We start from the raw sequence: 16,522 nt of genomic DNA on the forward strand, positions 1-16,522 counted from the left end.
CAGGTCTTTGTGCACTCTAAGTAAAGTGCCAGACTTTCATTGTGGGACTAGATTATTAATGATAGATATGTACTATTTTAACATATATATTATAAGCACCGCTTATAATGTATTATGATCACAGGTCATAATGCATAACAAACATGGCTAAAATGGGTTACGCATTTTCATTTACAGCCACGTTTATAATGCCTTATGAATGCATTATAATATGTTATGGATGTGGTTATAGCGTCTAATAAAGATGACATTCGTAGAAAGTGTTACCAAACGTATGTTATGTACTAAAAAAAAACATGTTTTATATTTTAGTTTCTTCAAAACAGCCACCCTTTGCTCTGATTACTGCTTTGCACACTCTTGGCATCATTCTCTCAATAAGCTTCAAGAGGTGGCCACCTGAAATGAAAAGTTTTCCAACAGTCTTGAAGGAAGGAGTTCCCAGAGGTGTTTAGTAGCACTTGTTGGCTCTTTGCCTTCTTCACTCTGTGCTCCAGCTCACCCCAAACCTCAAATCTGGATTGGGTTCAGGTCCGGTGACTGTAGAGGACAGCTCAAAAAACTCCACGTGTTCATTCATAGTTTTGATGCTTCAGTGAGAATCTACAATATAAATAGTCATGAAAAATAAAGAAAACGCATTGAAAAAGAGAAGGTGTGTCCAAATTCCTGCGCTGGCTGGTGTTTTGACTGATACAGTAAGTGAAAGACAAGGACGAATGTAAAGTCTTCATTGTGCAGATGTGTCTGAGGGTTCTGCAGACTCGGCTCTGAGATGGCGGGATGTTTTATTACTTCAGGAAAGAGAAGACTGTAATCCAGGGCCTTGTTTAAGACCTGACAAATCTCTGCTTTAATGGCCGATTGCTCAGGCAGAGAACAGGCTGGCTGTATTATTGATCGGCCGGATTACTCCAGGCTGGATAAGAAGAATGCATGAGCTGAAAGAGAGGGTCGGCGTGAGATGTCCGGCCTCCATTGTTTTCCCGCTTTCTTGTTCGGCCCCTGGATGGTAGGATTTGCAATTCTCTGAGTAGAAAGTTGCGTTAAGACTTTGAGAGCAGCAGTAGACAGGATTTATTACAGAACAGGCTCAGTTCTGAAGCTTCACCAGAGAATTCAACACTGCCTAATCAACTGTAGCTACTGCATGTGATCTATAGAAAAGCTGAGGTTTTTGTCTGGGCTTTAGGGACTTTAAATTTGGAAGTGGCTCAATGTTCTGTTCACTTTTCCAATGATAATGATTGCAAATTTAAAATATTCTTATTTAACCACAGAAAAGATTGACACGTCTAGGATGTACCAGGGATGTTCTTATAAAGACAGAAGTAAACATATACAGGGGCTGGATCATAAAACTGAAACACCTGGTTTTAGAGCACAATAATTTATCGTGGTGACGGACAGTTCTGGTGGAAACAGGAGAGTTGAGGTGCACATTGAATTCTGTGGTTTTAGTTTTTTTGGATACAATCCGGGTTAGCACCCGAACATCCCTTTCAGACAGCTTCCTCTTACAGCGTCCACAGTTAATCCTGTTGGATGTGGTTGGTTCTTCTTGGTGGTATGCTGACATTACCCTGGATACCGTGGCTCTTGATGCATCACAAAGACTTGCTGTCTTGGTCACAGATGCTCCAGCAAGACGTGCACCAACAATTTGTCCTCTTTTGAACTCTGGTATGTCACCCATAATGTTGTGTGCATTGCAATATTTAGAGCAGAACTGTGTTCTTACCCTGCTAATTGAACCTTCACACTCTGCTCTTACTGGTACAATGTGCAATTAATGAAGACTGACCACCAGGCTGCTCCAATTTAGCCATGAAACCTCCCACACTAAAATGACAGGTGTTTCAGTTTCATTGTCCAACCCCTGTATATCGTCGCTGTCCAATGAAAAACAAGTATCTCCAAAACAGCAACTTTACTGTAGAGAGAAAAAACTTTCTTTAATTTGCAATGGACGAGTTTATTTCAGGTGATTTTGCATTTTTAAGTATTTCTATTGGTTCGTGTATCAAAGAATGTTGGCACAATTTAAGGGAGAGTTTATCTGTTTGAATTTTGTAGTAAACTTAAAAATCCTAAAAAAAAAAAAATTCTTGGTTTTCATTGGACAGTGATGATATACAGGTGCATCTCAAAAAAATACATATGAATATCATTGAAAAGTTACTTTATTTCAGTAACTCAAAATGTGACACTCATATATTATAAAGATTTATTAAACACAGAATGATCTATTTTAAGCGTTTATTTATTTATTTATTGATGATTTTGGCTTACAACCAACAAGAAAAAAAATACAAAATTCAGTGTCTCTGAAAATTAGAAAATTATATTAAAGACCATCTTTTGGTACTTTCGGCAGTGTGGGCAGTGTGCCAAGTCCTGCTGGAAAATGAAATCTGCATCTTCATAAAAGTTGTCAGTAGCAGAGGTTCAGCATGAAGTGCTGTAAGATTTTGTGGGAAAACAAAACTGCACTGACTTTAGACTTGATAATAAAACACAGTGGATCAACACCAGCAGATGATCAGCATGTCTCTCCAAACCATCACTGATCATCAGTATATTTTACATTTCATTTATAAATCAAGGGAGCAGAGTCTGGAGGAAGAGTGGAGAGACACACAGTCCAAACTGCTCGAGGTCTAGTGTGAAGTTTCCACCAATCAGTGATGGTTCTGCTGGATTTCATTTTCCAGCAAGACTTGGTACACTGCTCACACTACCAAGTACCAATTGGTCTTATATAATATTCAAATTTTCGTCAACAATAAAATAAATAAACGCTTAAAATAGATCACTCTGTGTTTAATGCATCTATATAATATATGAGTTTCACATTTTCAAATAAATTACTGAAATAACTTGTATACCTCTATACTGAGGTAAGACTGCAACCAATTTAGGACATATTTTGCACCAAGAACACCAAGAAGTGAAAGTTTAAAAGAAGAATAATATTTATTTTCTCTCATCTATTCATATATATAATGTAGTACATGTTTAAATATACTGAATATATATATGTTATTTATATTTTATACATTTTGGGCAAAAGCTACAAGGAACACATTAAGCAAACATAGAAAAATATCATGACTATCATTGGCACGGATGATCTGGTCAATAACATCTCAGCACAGTAGATCACAGAGATCAGACACATTCTCACAGTGAAAACATCGCTTTCTCAATCGTTTCTCTACATTCATTAATGAACCGTCTGATCAAAACTTGCGTAAAGAGGTGCGGCAAAAGTCTGCCGACAAAATGAAACTGATAACATGAAACATAGCTGCCTCTCATTGGACACAAATGTACATATACACACATATAGACACATACAACACAGGTCTGAACTGGTATTTTCGAAAGTTTGGGAAACGTTGCTTTCTTCTGTATGTAAAAGTTGAGCAGGTTTTGAAATTTTTTTCTTGAGATCTTCAGCACTCCAACTTCATGTCCACCAAAGTTTTATTAGAATAAAGAACACCTTATACCTAAAAAGTGGTTCAACACTTCCTTTTTTTCCCAAGCTGCTGTTAAAAGCAGAGGTTAAATCACTTCTGACCCACCTGGAGGGTCTGAGTGCTGATGAGTGCTGACATCACAAAAAAAATAGGGAATAAAATGCCTCTTTTGGCTTCATTCCCTAAAAACCTGCTGAAACTTTATTACATCAAGTTATTGCTGACCATCAAAGGGGAAAAAAAGGTATTCAAATATTCCAGAAAGCAACCCATCCTCAAACTTTTGATAGCACAGTGTATGATTTGCAAATAAAAAAATAAAAAAAGACTAATAGGCAGCCATTTGAATACACAAAGGGATTTGAGCTGGTATGAATGGTGGAAATTGGATGAATGGAGGTCACAGAAGACCAAAAAAAATACAGCCCAAACCAATTAAACTAGCCAACATAATCCAAAAACTAAACCCAAGAAAACAAATCCAAATGACCAAACTATCTTAAAACAATCCAAACGATCCAAAAATCTAGCATCAACTGAACAACTCGATCCAACAACAATCAAACCAACCCAACAACCCAATTCAATCCAACAACTCAACAATCCAAAATTCCAAATTAGTCCAAACCAATCCAACAATCAAATAAATCTAAATTAGTCCAAACATATTCAACAATTAAACCAATCCAAAAACCCAAACCAACCCAATAACCTAAACCCAAATCCAACAACCCACCTCAATCAAACTATTCAAACTGATTAAACAACCCAATTCACTCCAACAATCAAACCAATCCAAATGAGTCTCAACCAATCCAAAAAAACAATCTAGTAACCTAAATCAACCCAAACCCTACAATCCAACTCAATCCAAATATTGAAACCAACCCAACAACCCAAATCAATTCAACAACTCAACAATCCGAATTTTCGAATTAGTCCAAACCAATCCAACAATCAAATGGATCCAAACTAATCTAACAATCAAACCAATTCAACAGCCCAAACCAATCCAACAACCCAAACCCAACAACTCAACTCAATCCAACTATTCAAACCGATTCAACAACCCAAATCAATCCAACAACTCAACAATCCGAAAATCCAAATTAGTCCAAACCAATCCAACAATCAAATGGATCCAAATTAGTCCAAACTAATCTAACAATCAAACCAATCCAACAACCCAAACCAATATAACAACCTAAACCTGCCCAAACCAATCCAACAACCCAAACCCAACAACCCAACTCAATCCAACTATTCAAACCAATTCAACAACAGAATTCAATCCAAGAATCAACCAATCCAAATTAGTCCAAACCACACCAATTCAAATTAGTCCAAATGAGTCCAAACCAATCCAACTACCCAAACAATCCAACAGTGCAACAATCCAAAGCAGCCCAAACCAATTCCTAACAATTCATAACATCTTAACTCAAAATGATTCCTCTGAGAACTCAAACAATCCAAAAAACCTAACAACTAAACAATCTACCAACCCAAAACTGCAGCTATCCATACAAAAATCATACCCTAATCCCTTCCTCACAGTGCAATATATCCAATATATTTCCTACAGCTCACAAATACTCATATTAGGGTTGATTGAACAGCTGTAGATCTGCATCTTCTTTGCTTTCATTAAATACTTCACATCCCCTTTAACACAACTCTCTTGTTTTTAACACGTTTGTCCTTGATGAATTCTAACAGTACAGACTGGGCCTCTTCTGTTCTGTTCTTTGTTGTAAATGTGAGCATCATCTGTAGGGTCTCTCTCAGAGTGACCTATCATGTGACCTCTGTTACTCTTCGATTAAAGAGCCTTTAAATAGTCTGATGAAGATCAATAGCTCTGGCAGTGCGTTTACTGACCAATCAGTGTCAGTCTGTACAAACATAACAGCACAAAGAGGATCATCAGCACAAAAGAGCTGACAAGGACGAGAAAGAGAGAGAGAGAGAGAGAGAGAGAGAAGAGAAGAGAGAGAGAAGAGAGGGAGGACGGGCGAGGTTGTCTCAGTGATTGACAGGAACACTGTGTTAAAGGTAATACACTGAATTCAATGAATTCAAATGCGAACACGATTTCCATATAAATATCAGATACAGCTTCACTGCTCTGTTCTCCAATTTACAGTATATGCTTTGGGAAGTTGTGTCTTTAGGTCAGCTCCAACTCTAAAATCTCTAAATCTGAACTAACACTCTAATATTCCTTACTAGTTGAATTAGCTGAGGCTAGTGTGTTGATTGCTGATGCAGGACTAGTTTTAGTTGGGTTTTATTTGTCTCTTGTTTTCTTTACTGGGAATTTTTAATCTCTATGTTAGTATTTTGAATGGAACACAATATAGAACCAGTGATGGCATACTGTAGTTACTTTCAAAAAGTAATCTGATTACTAATTACTGATTACTCTTTTAAAAAGTAATTTAGTTGCTGTATGGATTACTTGATTTTAAAAGTAACTAAGTTACTTACAGTTTACTTAATTAGTTACTTTCAGCAGAAGTTCCGGCAATAAAGCGACTATAAACGCCTTTCTTGTCCATCGTTTCAAAGCATCCAGCCAGATGCTACAATATCTTTTAACTTAGATGACCAAAAATTAACATACAGTGACTTGGAAAAGTAACATTAATCTGATTACTGGATTGGGAATAGTAACGTGTTAGATTAGTTATCGAAAAAAGAAAATGGTCAGACTAGAGTAACGTCACTGTATAAAACCAAATGTAGATTCTGCCATCACTTGGTGAATTTGTGTTTTGATATACTATATAGAATTGATTACAATCTAATTTTTAATAATAGTAATAAGTAAGAAAATTCACAGTTCGGTATAAATCCTATGGTTCGGTATGTTTTAGTATGTTTTCGGTTCGTTTTCGGTACATTTCCGGTATGTTTTAGGTATGGTTAGTAAAAAATATAAAGAGGCAGAGCATTCTGTATAGCCTTACCCTTATTAACTTCATAATACAATGAATCTTCATTATACTTGTTTAGTTTTTTGGGATGGAATGTTATAACGTGGCTCGAGCTCTTTTATTAAATTTGATTATTTTCTCTCCTACTGTCATCATGAGAGACTCCATCTTTTAGATCTTGTTGGAACAAACAACAAATTAGCCTGATTGTGTTGCTTTATTAAGAACAAAAACAACATAATTACTTCCTTAACTGCTTAAACTCCAAATATTTTTTTCCTAAACAGATTACTAGAGAGAGAGGTCAGAGCTTGTTAGAGTACGAGCGCCTAACCCTGCGATCACACTGGAAAGCGAGAGGCAACCGTTCCATACCATTTCCTATTAGTTCCGCATTATGTTCATTGGTTCCACTGGTCTCTTATAGCCTGTACTGTGTATTCTACATGAGTTTGCGTGTACCAAACCGTGACCCCATATCGTGATGGGTCGCAAAGAATACACATACCGTTAAACCCCTACAAATAAGAGGCTACAGTACACCCAGTGAGCTGTATTTGCTTGTATATTCAGTATAATCATTCTTCATGTCTTACGATCACATTCAAAAGTCATCAAAGTGCCACATTATGCCAATAAGAAAGTAAGGAAATATATAATGGACATTAATTGTCGAGTGTATGCTTAAATTTCATGGTTTTGCATCTTAATGAACTTTATTGATTTCCTTAAACTGACCAGGGACTAGTTTATAATGAGTCCCAATGAGAAATAACAGTGCTTGGGAGGCTAGACTACAAATATTTAGTTTAAATAGAGTTTCTAATTCTTTTTTTGATGATTTATGGCATTTAGTGGACCGCAGTCGCCCACATGAAGTGGTAGCTCACTGGCAAGCAGTGGTGTTATCCACTGCACCACACCAACCAATTCAAGTTCAAGTTCAATGATGGTAATTGCGATTAGTGAGTTAGATCAGTCAGAAAATATGTGCTATATTTTGGCTTTGGATGATTTAAATACAGATTTCATCATAATATCATTATTAATGTTAAGTTATGACAATGTAAACACCCATGGAGTGAAATAAACCATATCAATGTAGCACCCATGAGACCCACGATGGACTTTTATACAAAACGAACATCTTCCACATTAAAAACAAATTAAAAGTAAATATATGAATATATGTCAGTAGAAGAAACAAAAAAACAGTTCAGTCAGTCAGACGTTGCCTCAATCTTCTCAATTAAGAGTGAATAACCATTTTAAAAAAGCAGGATGGGATTAAAGACAGGATGGGGTGGATCATTCTGATAAATACAAGCCTTTTTTTGATAAATTAAGGCAATATATCATCAACGCATTCAGACCACAGATCTCTGATTTCTCCACACACATAAAAAAACAGAAGCTGATTGACAGGTTGGGGAAGTTTCCAGAACACACACACACACACACACACACACATTGTTGCAGTACTGTACGAATAACACTGATGGTTTGGCTGATCGCTTCACGATGACGCTACATAAACGCTACGACAGAAGACGAACGCCATCGTTAAAAAATAAAATCATACGAAAATAGCTCTGAAAATAGTTTTTTTTTTTTTTATCACATGGAGGAACTCATCAGAAAGGTCTTCAAGCAGTTTAATCTACAAGCAACAATGAACAGAGATTAAAGGCCTCATCGTACTTCCTGCTAAAAACGATGCAGCATTATAATAAACCATATTTCTGTACAAACTGACCCTAATACTATTTTTTAATTACTTTAATTCACATAGTTATAGACTGAAAGATCATTTAAGTTCAATATTTACTGTTTAAAAACTCCTCCAGCTGAGATACAGCTCCATATAGTCCATGCAGACCCTGATCTGCCCTCAGATTTTGCTATTTAAAGGTATATGTTTGAGTAAAATGAACATTATTGTTTAAACGGTCAATAGTTAGAGTTCTTTCCTATAGGTGCGCTCGACTTTTAACTCAACAATAAACAAAATAAAGTATAAAATATCATTACTGTTCCCTTAAATCAGCTGCTGGAGTATCTTCACATTGTGAACGAGCAGCTCATGATAGTCCGGTTAGAAACGAAAAGTGCTGCACTGTTAAGATAGCAACGTGCCACACTGATTGATTGGTTTATTTCACATCACGCCTAAAATTAAACACACCCATGATTAATTAAGAGAATTAGTTCATGCCTTTTGCTTGTTTTGAGCAGCGCCAGGCGTATTTTGTATCCTTAACCCTTGTGTGGTTTAATTTTTCATCAAATGATACTAAAGAAATATTTTTTCTAACTCAAACTCATTGGCATTGGCCCATTTTTTGTGAAAAACATATATCAAAACACATTTTTGATAAACACACACTGTACCCCCCCCCCCCCCCCCCCCCACACACACACACACATTTATATTACATACAGTATGTTTGGCCAAGGGCTTCATTTGTAAATTTGAAACTAAACTAATTTTCTACTCATATCTTGAGTTTAATTCACTTTCTTTTACATTTCATTAAAAAACTAATAAAAAAAGAGTAGCACTTTTTAAAAGAAATGTAACATAAGAAAGGTAAAGAGCAAATATTAACCATGTAAGCTGTTTATATTGCTTGCAAATTAGGTGAAGCAAGCATGTGTAAAGCATTTTAATGTAAAATTGCTTAATTTTGCTGAATTAAATACAAGTAACAAAGTAAACGAGTAACAAAAATATGAACACCACACAAGGGTTAATGGTACCAAAGACACACCAACACGCCCTAAATCCAGCTGCACGGTTGACCACAATTGACCAGTGCAATATAGATCACTAAAATAGGGCCCTAAAACACTCCTACACTACATCCTGGTACATGAGTTAAAGTGAAGGACAATTGAAGGACAGACAGAGTGCTGTAAGGAGCTTTTAAACATGGTTATTTTGGGTAGGAACGAGTTCAAGACACTTAGAAATATGTTATCAATTATTTTATCAATACAGCAATGCTGTAATGATCTTAGAATGAGAAATTAAATTAGATATATAATAATTTAGATATATACCCTACTGGAAAAACCAGCTCATACCAGCTAAAGCTGTATTTTGGAACCTGGTAACTGGTTCATAGCTGGTCAGAACATCTAAAACCAGCTACCAGTTACCAGGTACAGACCAGCTACAAGCTGGTTTAGATGTTCTGACCAGCTATGAACCAGTTACCAGCTATACACCAGTTACCAGGTACAGACCAGCTACAAGCTGGTTTAGATGTTCTGACCAGCTATGAACCAGTTACCAGCTATGAACCAGTTACCAGCTAGAAACCAGTTACCAGGTACAAACCAGCTACAAGCTGGTGTTAGATGTTCTGACCAGCTATACACCAGTTACCAGGTACAAACCAGCTACAAGCTGGTGTTAGATGTTCTGACCAGCTATACACCAGTTACCAGCTAGAAACCAGTTACCAGGTGCAAACCAGCTACAAGCTGGTTTAAGATGTTCTGACCAGCTATTCACCAGTTACCAGCTAGAAACCAGTTACCAGCTAGAAACCAGTTACCAGCTAGAAACCAGCTACAAGCTGGTTTTAGATGTTCTGACCAGCTATGAACCAGTTACCAGGTTCCAAAACACCAACCAGCTTGACCAGCTTTAGCTGTTTTTTCCAGTAGGGTAATCTATATTTAAGTGGATTTAACTTGGTAAGATATTTTTTTCTTTTTTTTTGCAGTGAGCAGACATTAAGCAATGGCTTGGTTCACCATATTAAATGACGCTCAGTAAAGAGGAGGCATGCAAATCTTGTTTAGTTCAGTCTAACGCTTATTTTAACGCTATTATTTTTTTGCATGAAGTACGAGGAGGCCTTTTTTTCACATTTACAAACACGACCCTACTGATCAAACTTCTTCAAGTATTGAGAGTCCAGTGACTTCAAGTCCAGTGACTTCGACCACTTCAAGTCATGAACAGCGATGAGAAAATGCTTCAGATCTTAAACACCATTGGATGATTGGACACGACTACTGGATCTAATAGTACAAACGACACGTAGGCGAACATTCGGGCGCGACACGGACGACACCATGGACGGTTTGGAACAGAATACTATGGGGGCTAATTCTCGAAGCTGTGTTAATATCATCTGGTTTAAGGCTTTTTCCAGCCTCCAAATATTATCTTCACTTCTATTTATATATATATTTATATACGCCTCACTATATACGTACTGTATACTATACATACTGTACAACATTTATATACCTATATACTGCTGGATCCTCCTGATTCCATACATCCCCCAACAACACTTTGGCCATTGGGTCGTTTAATAGTTGAGGAACTTGGTTCGGGATTGTTCTGATTGGTCTTCTAAAGCAGACCTGATGTGTTTAATTGATTAAAAAAACTGTGGGCGTGGCCTTAAAGGTGTGATCTTGATCTGATTGGCCATTTGAATCCTGCTCGATCTCAGGATGGTTCCAGTTGGCCTGTTAACCAGCGATTGGCTCCAAGCCTCTATTTGAAGTAGTTGAGACCAGTGACCAGCAGGAACTTCTCGAGGAACAGCTCCGAGTCCAGCACGGCGATGTGGGCGGCTCGGCCGATCAGCGTGTTGGCCGTGTTCGGTAAAGCGTGGAACACGTTCTGACGGATCAGCCGGCAATTCGGGGCGTCCAGCAGCGGCTGCAGAAGGTTGTTTATCATCTCGGTGTACACCGGACCTGATGTAGGACACACAGACGGAGATAGAAGACTTCAATTTCAATATAAATGACATGAAACTACATTTGTTGAGAAATCAAGGGTATTAAATAGAGTTTATTCTGCTTTAGTTGGAGTTAACTGTCTCTACTGTCCAGATAAGACTTTCTATTAGATTTGGATTTGTTTTTCTTTTCATTGCTGTGAGGATCTGATTGCTTTAAAATTTTTTTTAATGACAAGAATGGAGTGAGGTCCCCAACTCATCCCATTTAAAAGTATTGGAGCTACATCATTCCAGAGAACAACACAGTTCTTCTACTGGTCCATAGTGTTCTCAATACTGGGGGTTTATACCCCTCTATAGGTTCTTCAATGTTTATTTGCTTCAGAGATTCCTATTTTATTGGCAATGCCAATAAAATGCTTGTTGAATGCTGCTTTTGGCTAACGTTTTCCCTTCTTTTGATTTATGATTTGGCTCTGATGTTTTGGCTTATTGTCTTTCAGGTTTTGACCCGTGCTTGTTCGTTTTACCGTGAGCCTCTGACTTTTCAGTTATTAAATCAAGTTTTATTTGTATTCATTTCAAGAATATACAACTGTAACAATAATTAATATTAAAGTTTTATTCAATATAAATAGAACAGTTTCATACATTCGATGAATGCTACTGACAACTTTTATGGAGATATATATATATTTGTATATCGTTGCTGTCCAATGAAAAACACTTATCTCCAAAACAGCAACTTTACAGGTTAGAGAGAAAACTTTGTAAATTTTCAATAGAAGTCAAAGTAAAAAGATTTTATTTCAGGTAATTTTGAAAAGTTTCTATTGGTCCATTTATTAAGAAATTTTGGCACAGTGTAAGAGTCAGTTTGTCTGTTCAAATTATGTTGTAAACTAAAAATCAACAAAAATGGAGATAAGTGTTTTTTTTTTTTTATAGGACAGCGACGATATAGTTATAATATTTGGTGTAAAAAATGTTAATGTGGCAACAAAAATCTACCACAAAAGTTGTAGGTTTATAAACTGCATATAAATCAACACCAGAAACCCAGAAAACACAAAGCTAATCTCCCAGGTTAGTTAAGGGGGGATAAAAGGAAGGGAAAAAACAAAATCAACCGAAAATAGGTAAGTTTAGAAAGCAAGAGAAAGATAAATTGTTGGTAGAGAGTGATGTAGTAATTAATGGGAGACAAAGGAAAAAATAATGAGTAATAATGAGTAATCGATGGAGGGAAAAATGAATAATTTCCTAAATAATACAACAAATAAGTGTTGCTTTGATATGTATTTTTGTAGGTGTTAGTAAGTGTAAATGTGAGTATTTTAGTGTGTGTGCACAAATTAGTAAAAAGGGAGATTATAAGTTCCACAGACAGTAGTGTTGGGTTGGGTATTGGATCTGGCCATTTGTAAATATTTTTAAGACCTTAAATTTATGAATTTCTAATTTAAGACTTTGAATTTAGGACTGTTTAAGACCCCTGGGAAACCCTGATTGGTGGTTGGATTGTTATGTCACTTCAGAATTAAGTGTAACCTCAGAATAAGGTTTAAAAACTGATTTCTGGGTGAAGATAATAATATAGTAAGTACACGATTAGTAGAAGGAAAACTAACTTTTGGAATTGTTGGACAGTGAAAATAAAAAAAAAACTGTTTAGATTAGAAATTAAGATGTAAAAAATAGGCGGGACTGTTTTGTCATTAAAACATACAGTATGGGGATGGGGGGCGGAGCTACACTGCGTCATACTGCAACCAGCCAGCAGAGGCGCTACACCTGCAGGGGCTTTACTACTGAGAGATGCTGTAGTGCTGTCCATGTTTTATACAGTCTTTGACTGAAACACTCAGCTACGGTTCTCTGGAATATCTCTGGAGTGTGTTGTAGGTTTGGTTAAGCTGACCTGTGGTTCTGTCTCTGAGAGCCGTCCTGCACATCTCTATCCTGGCTGAGTGGAACGGGACGTATCGGTCCTGTGGAGACGCCACCAACACCACGTTCCTAAAGAACTGCAGCCCTAAAACACAATAACAACACACAGTGAGTCGGTCATGTGTGATATATCTCAGTTTTAGCCAAACTTCCCAAACTTAAAAGTTACTTTATTTCAGTAATTCAGTTCAAAATGTGAAACTCATATATTATGTAGATGTATTAAACACAGAGTGATCTATTTTACGGGCTGATTATTTTTTGTTGATAATATAGAACCAATTGGTGCTTTTGGCAGTGTGCCAAGTCCTGCTGGAAAATGAAATCCACATCTCCATAAAAGTCCATCACTGATTGGTGGAAACTTCACACTAGGCCTCGAGCAGTTTGGACTGTGTGTCTCTCCACTCTTCCTCCAGACTCTGCTCCCTTGATTTTTTGATACAAATGAAATGATGATCAGTGATGGTTTGGAGAGACATGCTGATCATCTGCTGGTGTTGATCCACTGTGTTTTATTATCAAGTCTAAAGTCAGTGCAGTTTTGTTTTCCCACAAAAATCTTACAGCACTTCATGCTTCCCTCTGCTACTGACAACTTTTATGGAGATGAAGATTTCATTTTCCAGCAGGACTTGGCACACTGCCCACACTTCCAAAAGCACCAATTGGTCTTATATATATAATATTCTAATAGTAATTCTAATACATCTATATAATATATGAGTTTCACATTTCGAACTGAATTAATGAAATATAGTAACTTGTCAATGATATTCTATGTTTTTAGATGCACTAGTATATAGTAAAAGTTAAATTAATGTATTGTATGTGTGTATATAGTGTATGTTGTACCTGGTTTTTGGCTGAGGGTATAGAGGAAGGTCTGCCGGGGGTCCGGGTGGTCCCTGAAGGTGAGCTGAAGCAGGGAGCCAGACTTCTTCAGCTTCTGCATCAGCCAAAGACCTTACAGCACATAATATTGTTATTTTAAGTTATATTGGAGCAATCCTATTGGTCCATTCATTATGAGAATCCTGAGGAACAGCTGGGAGCTGGTGTTACCTGTGCTGACCAGCGTGCTGCTGTTGAACAGAGTGCCCAGGTGAGGTCCGGACAGGGAGAGGAAGGTGTGCAGTTTTCTGAGGTAGCAGCGGAACCGGGGTCGGGTCAGCACCGAGCGAATGATGACGTTTCCCAGAGAGTGACCGATGAAGCTGGAAACACAAAAACACAGACAAATCAATTTTATAACAGAAAAAAATGTTTTTTTTTTTACCCTAATAAATGAAATCATAATTTTAAAAGTGCTTTTTATATTTACTCAGGTTATATTTGTTTGAGATTTAAGGTAGAAAAGGTACAAAAAGGTAGAGGTAGAGTCAACTGGAATTCAGTCTTTCAGTTAACAGCTGTGCTGAACTCATCAAGAGTTAATTACAGGAATTTCTTGTCTCTTAATAAAGTGTTTGAGAGCATCAGTTAAAGTAAAGTAGTGAAGAGGTAGAGTGTTCTCTGATGTCACGGAATGTTCTGGGATGTCACAGAATGTTCTGCAATGTCATGGAAATGTTCTGTGATGTCACAAAATATTCTCTGATGTCACGGAATGTTCTGGGATGTCACAAAATGTTCTGGAATGTCACAATATGTTCTGCGATGTCACGGAAATGTTTTGTGTTGTCACGGAATGTTCTGTGATATCAAGGAATGTTCTGGGATGTGATGTCAGGAAATGTTCTGGGATGTCATGGAATGTTCTCTGATGTCACGGAATGTTCTGGGATGCCACAGAATGTTCTGCGATGTCACAGAATGGTCTGTGATGTCACAGAATGTTCTGCGATGTCACAGAATGTTCTGCGATGTCACAGAATGGTCTGTGATGTCACAGAATGTTCTCTGATGTCACAGAATGTTCTGTGATGTCAAAGATGTTATCTGATGTCACAGATTGTTCTGCAATGTCACTAAATGTTCTGTAATATCAAGGAATGTTCTCTGATGTTATGGAATGTTCTGTGATGTCTCTTCTGATGGTCTCTCATTTGTTGTATTGTTTATTTTAGTGATTTTCATTATATTAAAATGTTCTGTATTGTAGATTAATACTAAACTCATTCAGACTATTAAGAAAGACATATGGAGTTATTTAGAATATGTTTTATATTTTAGATTTTTTTAAGTAGCTCCTCTTGATCAGTTTTACTCATCTCTCTTTTCTCAGTCAGTTTTATGAGGTAGAGTCACCTGGAATTCAGGCTTTCAGTTAACAGCTGTGCTGAACTCATCAAGAGTTAATTACTTGAATTTCTTGTCTCTTAATAAAGTGTTTGAGAGCATCAGTTAAAGTAAAGTAGTGAAGAGGTAGAGTTACAGGTATACAGTGAATAGTGAATATTTGAGTAATGTTCGAATCCAGGTTATGAGAAGCAAGAACTACTCAACTAAAATATATTCTATAAAACACAGTTTGGAGGAGTTTAGTTATAATCTAAAATGCAGAGCATTTTAAAACAATGAAAAACACTGAACTTAAGCATAAAGAAGAACCACTTAGACAAAACAAGACCCAAAACAAGAAACTTGGTAACACTTTGCATTAATTGTTGACTCACTAAAATGAATTAATGCATCAGTTACCATGAACAAGACATGAGGTAATACGTTAACCATGCTTAGGTAATGTTAATTAAACAAGGAAAAACAGCAGTAATTAATGTTATTTTTACATTACAAGTGAATCATTTGTTAAGATGAACAATAAATCATAAATTAACATTTTACTATCATATATTTTACTAATGTTAGGTAAACAAGTAACAACTGCATTAGTTTATCTTCTTGTCATTTGTGTGCTTGTGTGCTGCAGTTATGCTTACAGTAATCGTTATATATTTATATTTAAGTAAATATTAGTCTAGAAGTTGCTTATGCTTCATTTCATCATATATATATATATGTGTGAGTGTTTCTTGGAATGTAGAGATTGTCAATATAAACCATGATTAACCAGTAATAATGCCTTTGTTAAGCATTATTAACATCTGTTAAACATTAATAAGCACTTATACAGCTCGGTTCAGTAAAATAAATAAATAAATAAATAAATAAATATATACCTGATGTAAAGTGAAATTAAAATAATTCTAATCCATGTAGAGATGTACTGTATTTCCAATATAAGTAAAAATGTTAAATATATAATATTATATTAGTTAACTGACATCAGTGAATAAAACAAGTAACTGGCCACCACTGCATAAGTGTTATCACAGCCAAATATATTTATAATTAATATTTAATTAATAAATACTTAACAATGGCTGTACGCACAGCTGCAGCATATAAGCAAATGACAAGAAGATTAACGAATGCAGTTGTTACTTGTCTACCGAACATTAGTTGGTAATCATTATTAATAAAGTGTATG

General features: G+C 36.3%; 1 protein-coding gene across 1 annotated transcript in view; it reads right to left on the reverse strand.

Annotated features, from left to right (window-relative positions):
* Window positions 1-2,355: 2,355 nt before the first annotated feature.
* The window catches only part of fam135b (family with sequence similarity 135 member B), a 111,816-nt gene continuing 97,649 nt past the window's right edge, over window positions 2,356-16,522 (reverse strand). The window contains exons 17-20 of the mRNA XM_049474898.1: window positions 14,155-14,306; window positions 13,945-14,055; window positions 13,061-13,174; window positions 2,356-11,152 (exon numbers count right to left, since the gene is read on the reverse strand). Of these exons, the coding sequence (XP_049330855.1) occupies window positions 10,947-11,152; window positions 13,061-13,174; window positions 13,945-14,055; window positions 14,155-14,306 (583 nt within the window). The 3' untranslated portion in view covers window positions 2,356-10,946. The remainder of the gene's footprint in view (window positions 11,153-13,060; window positions 13,175-13,944; window positions 14,056-14,154; window positions 14,307-16,522) is intronic.

The sequence above is a fragment of the Astyanax mexicanus genome, chromosome 2, assembly GCF_023375975.1.
Source record: "Astyanax mexicanus isolate ESR-SI-001 chromosome 2, AstMex3_surface, whole genome shotgun sequence".
Lineage (NCBI taxonomy): Eukaryota > Metazoa > Chordata > Actinopteri > Characiformes > Acestrorhamphidae > Astyanax > Astyanax mexicanus.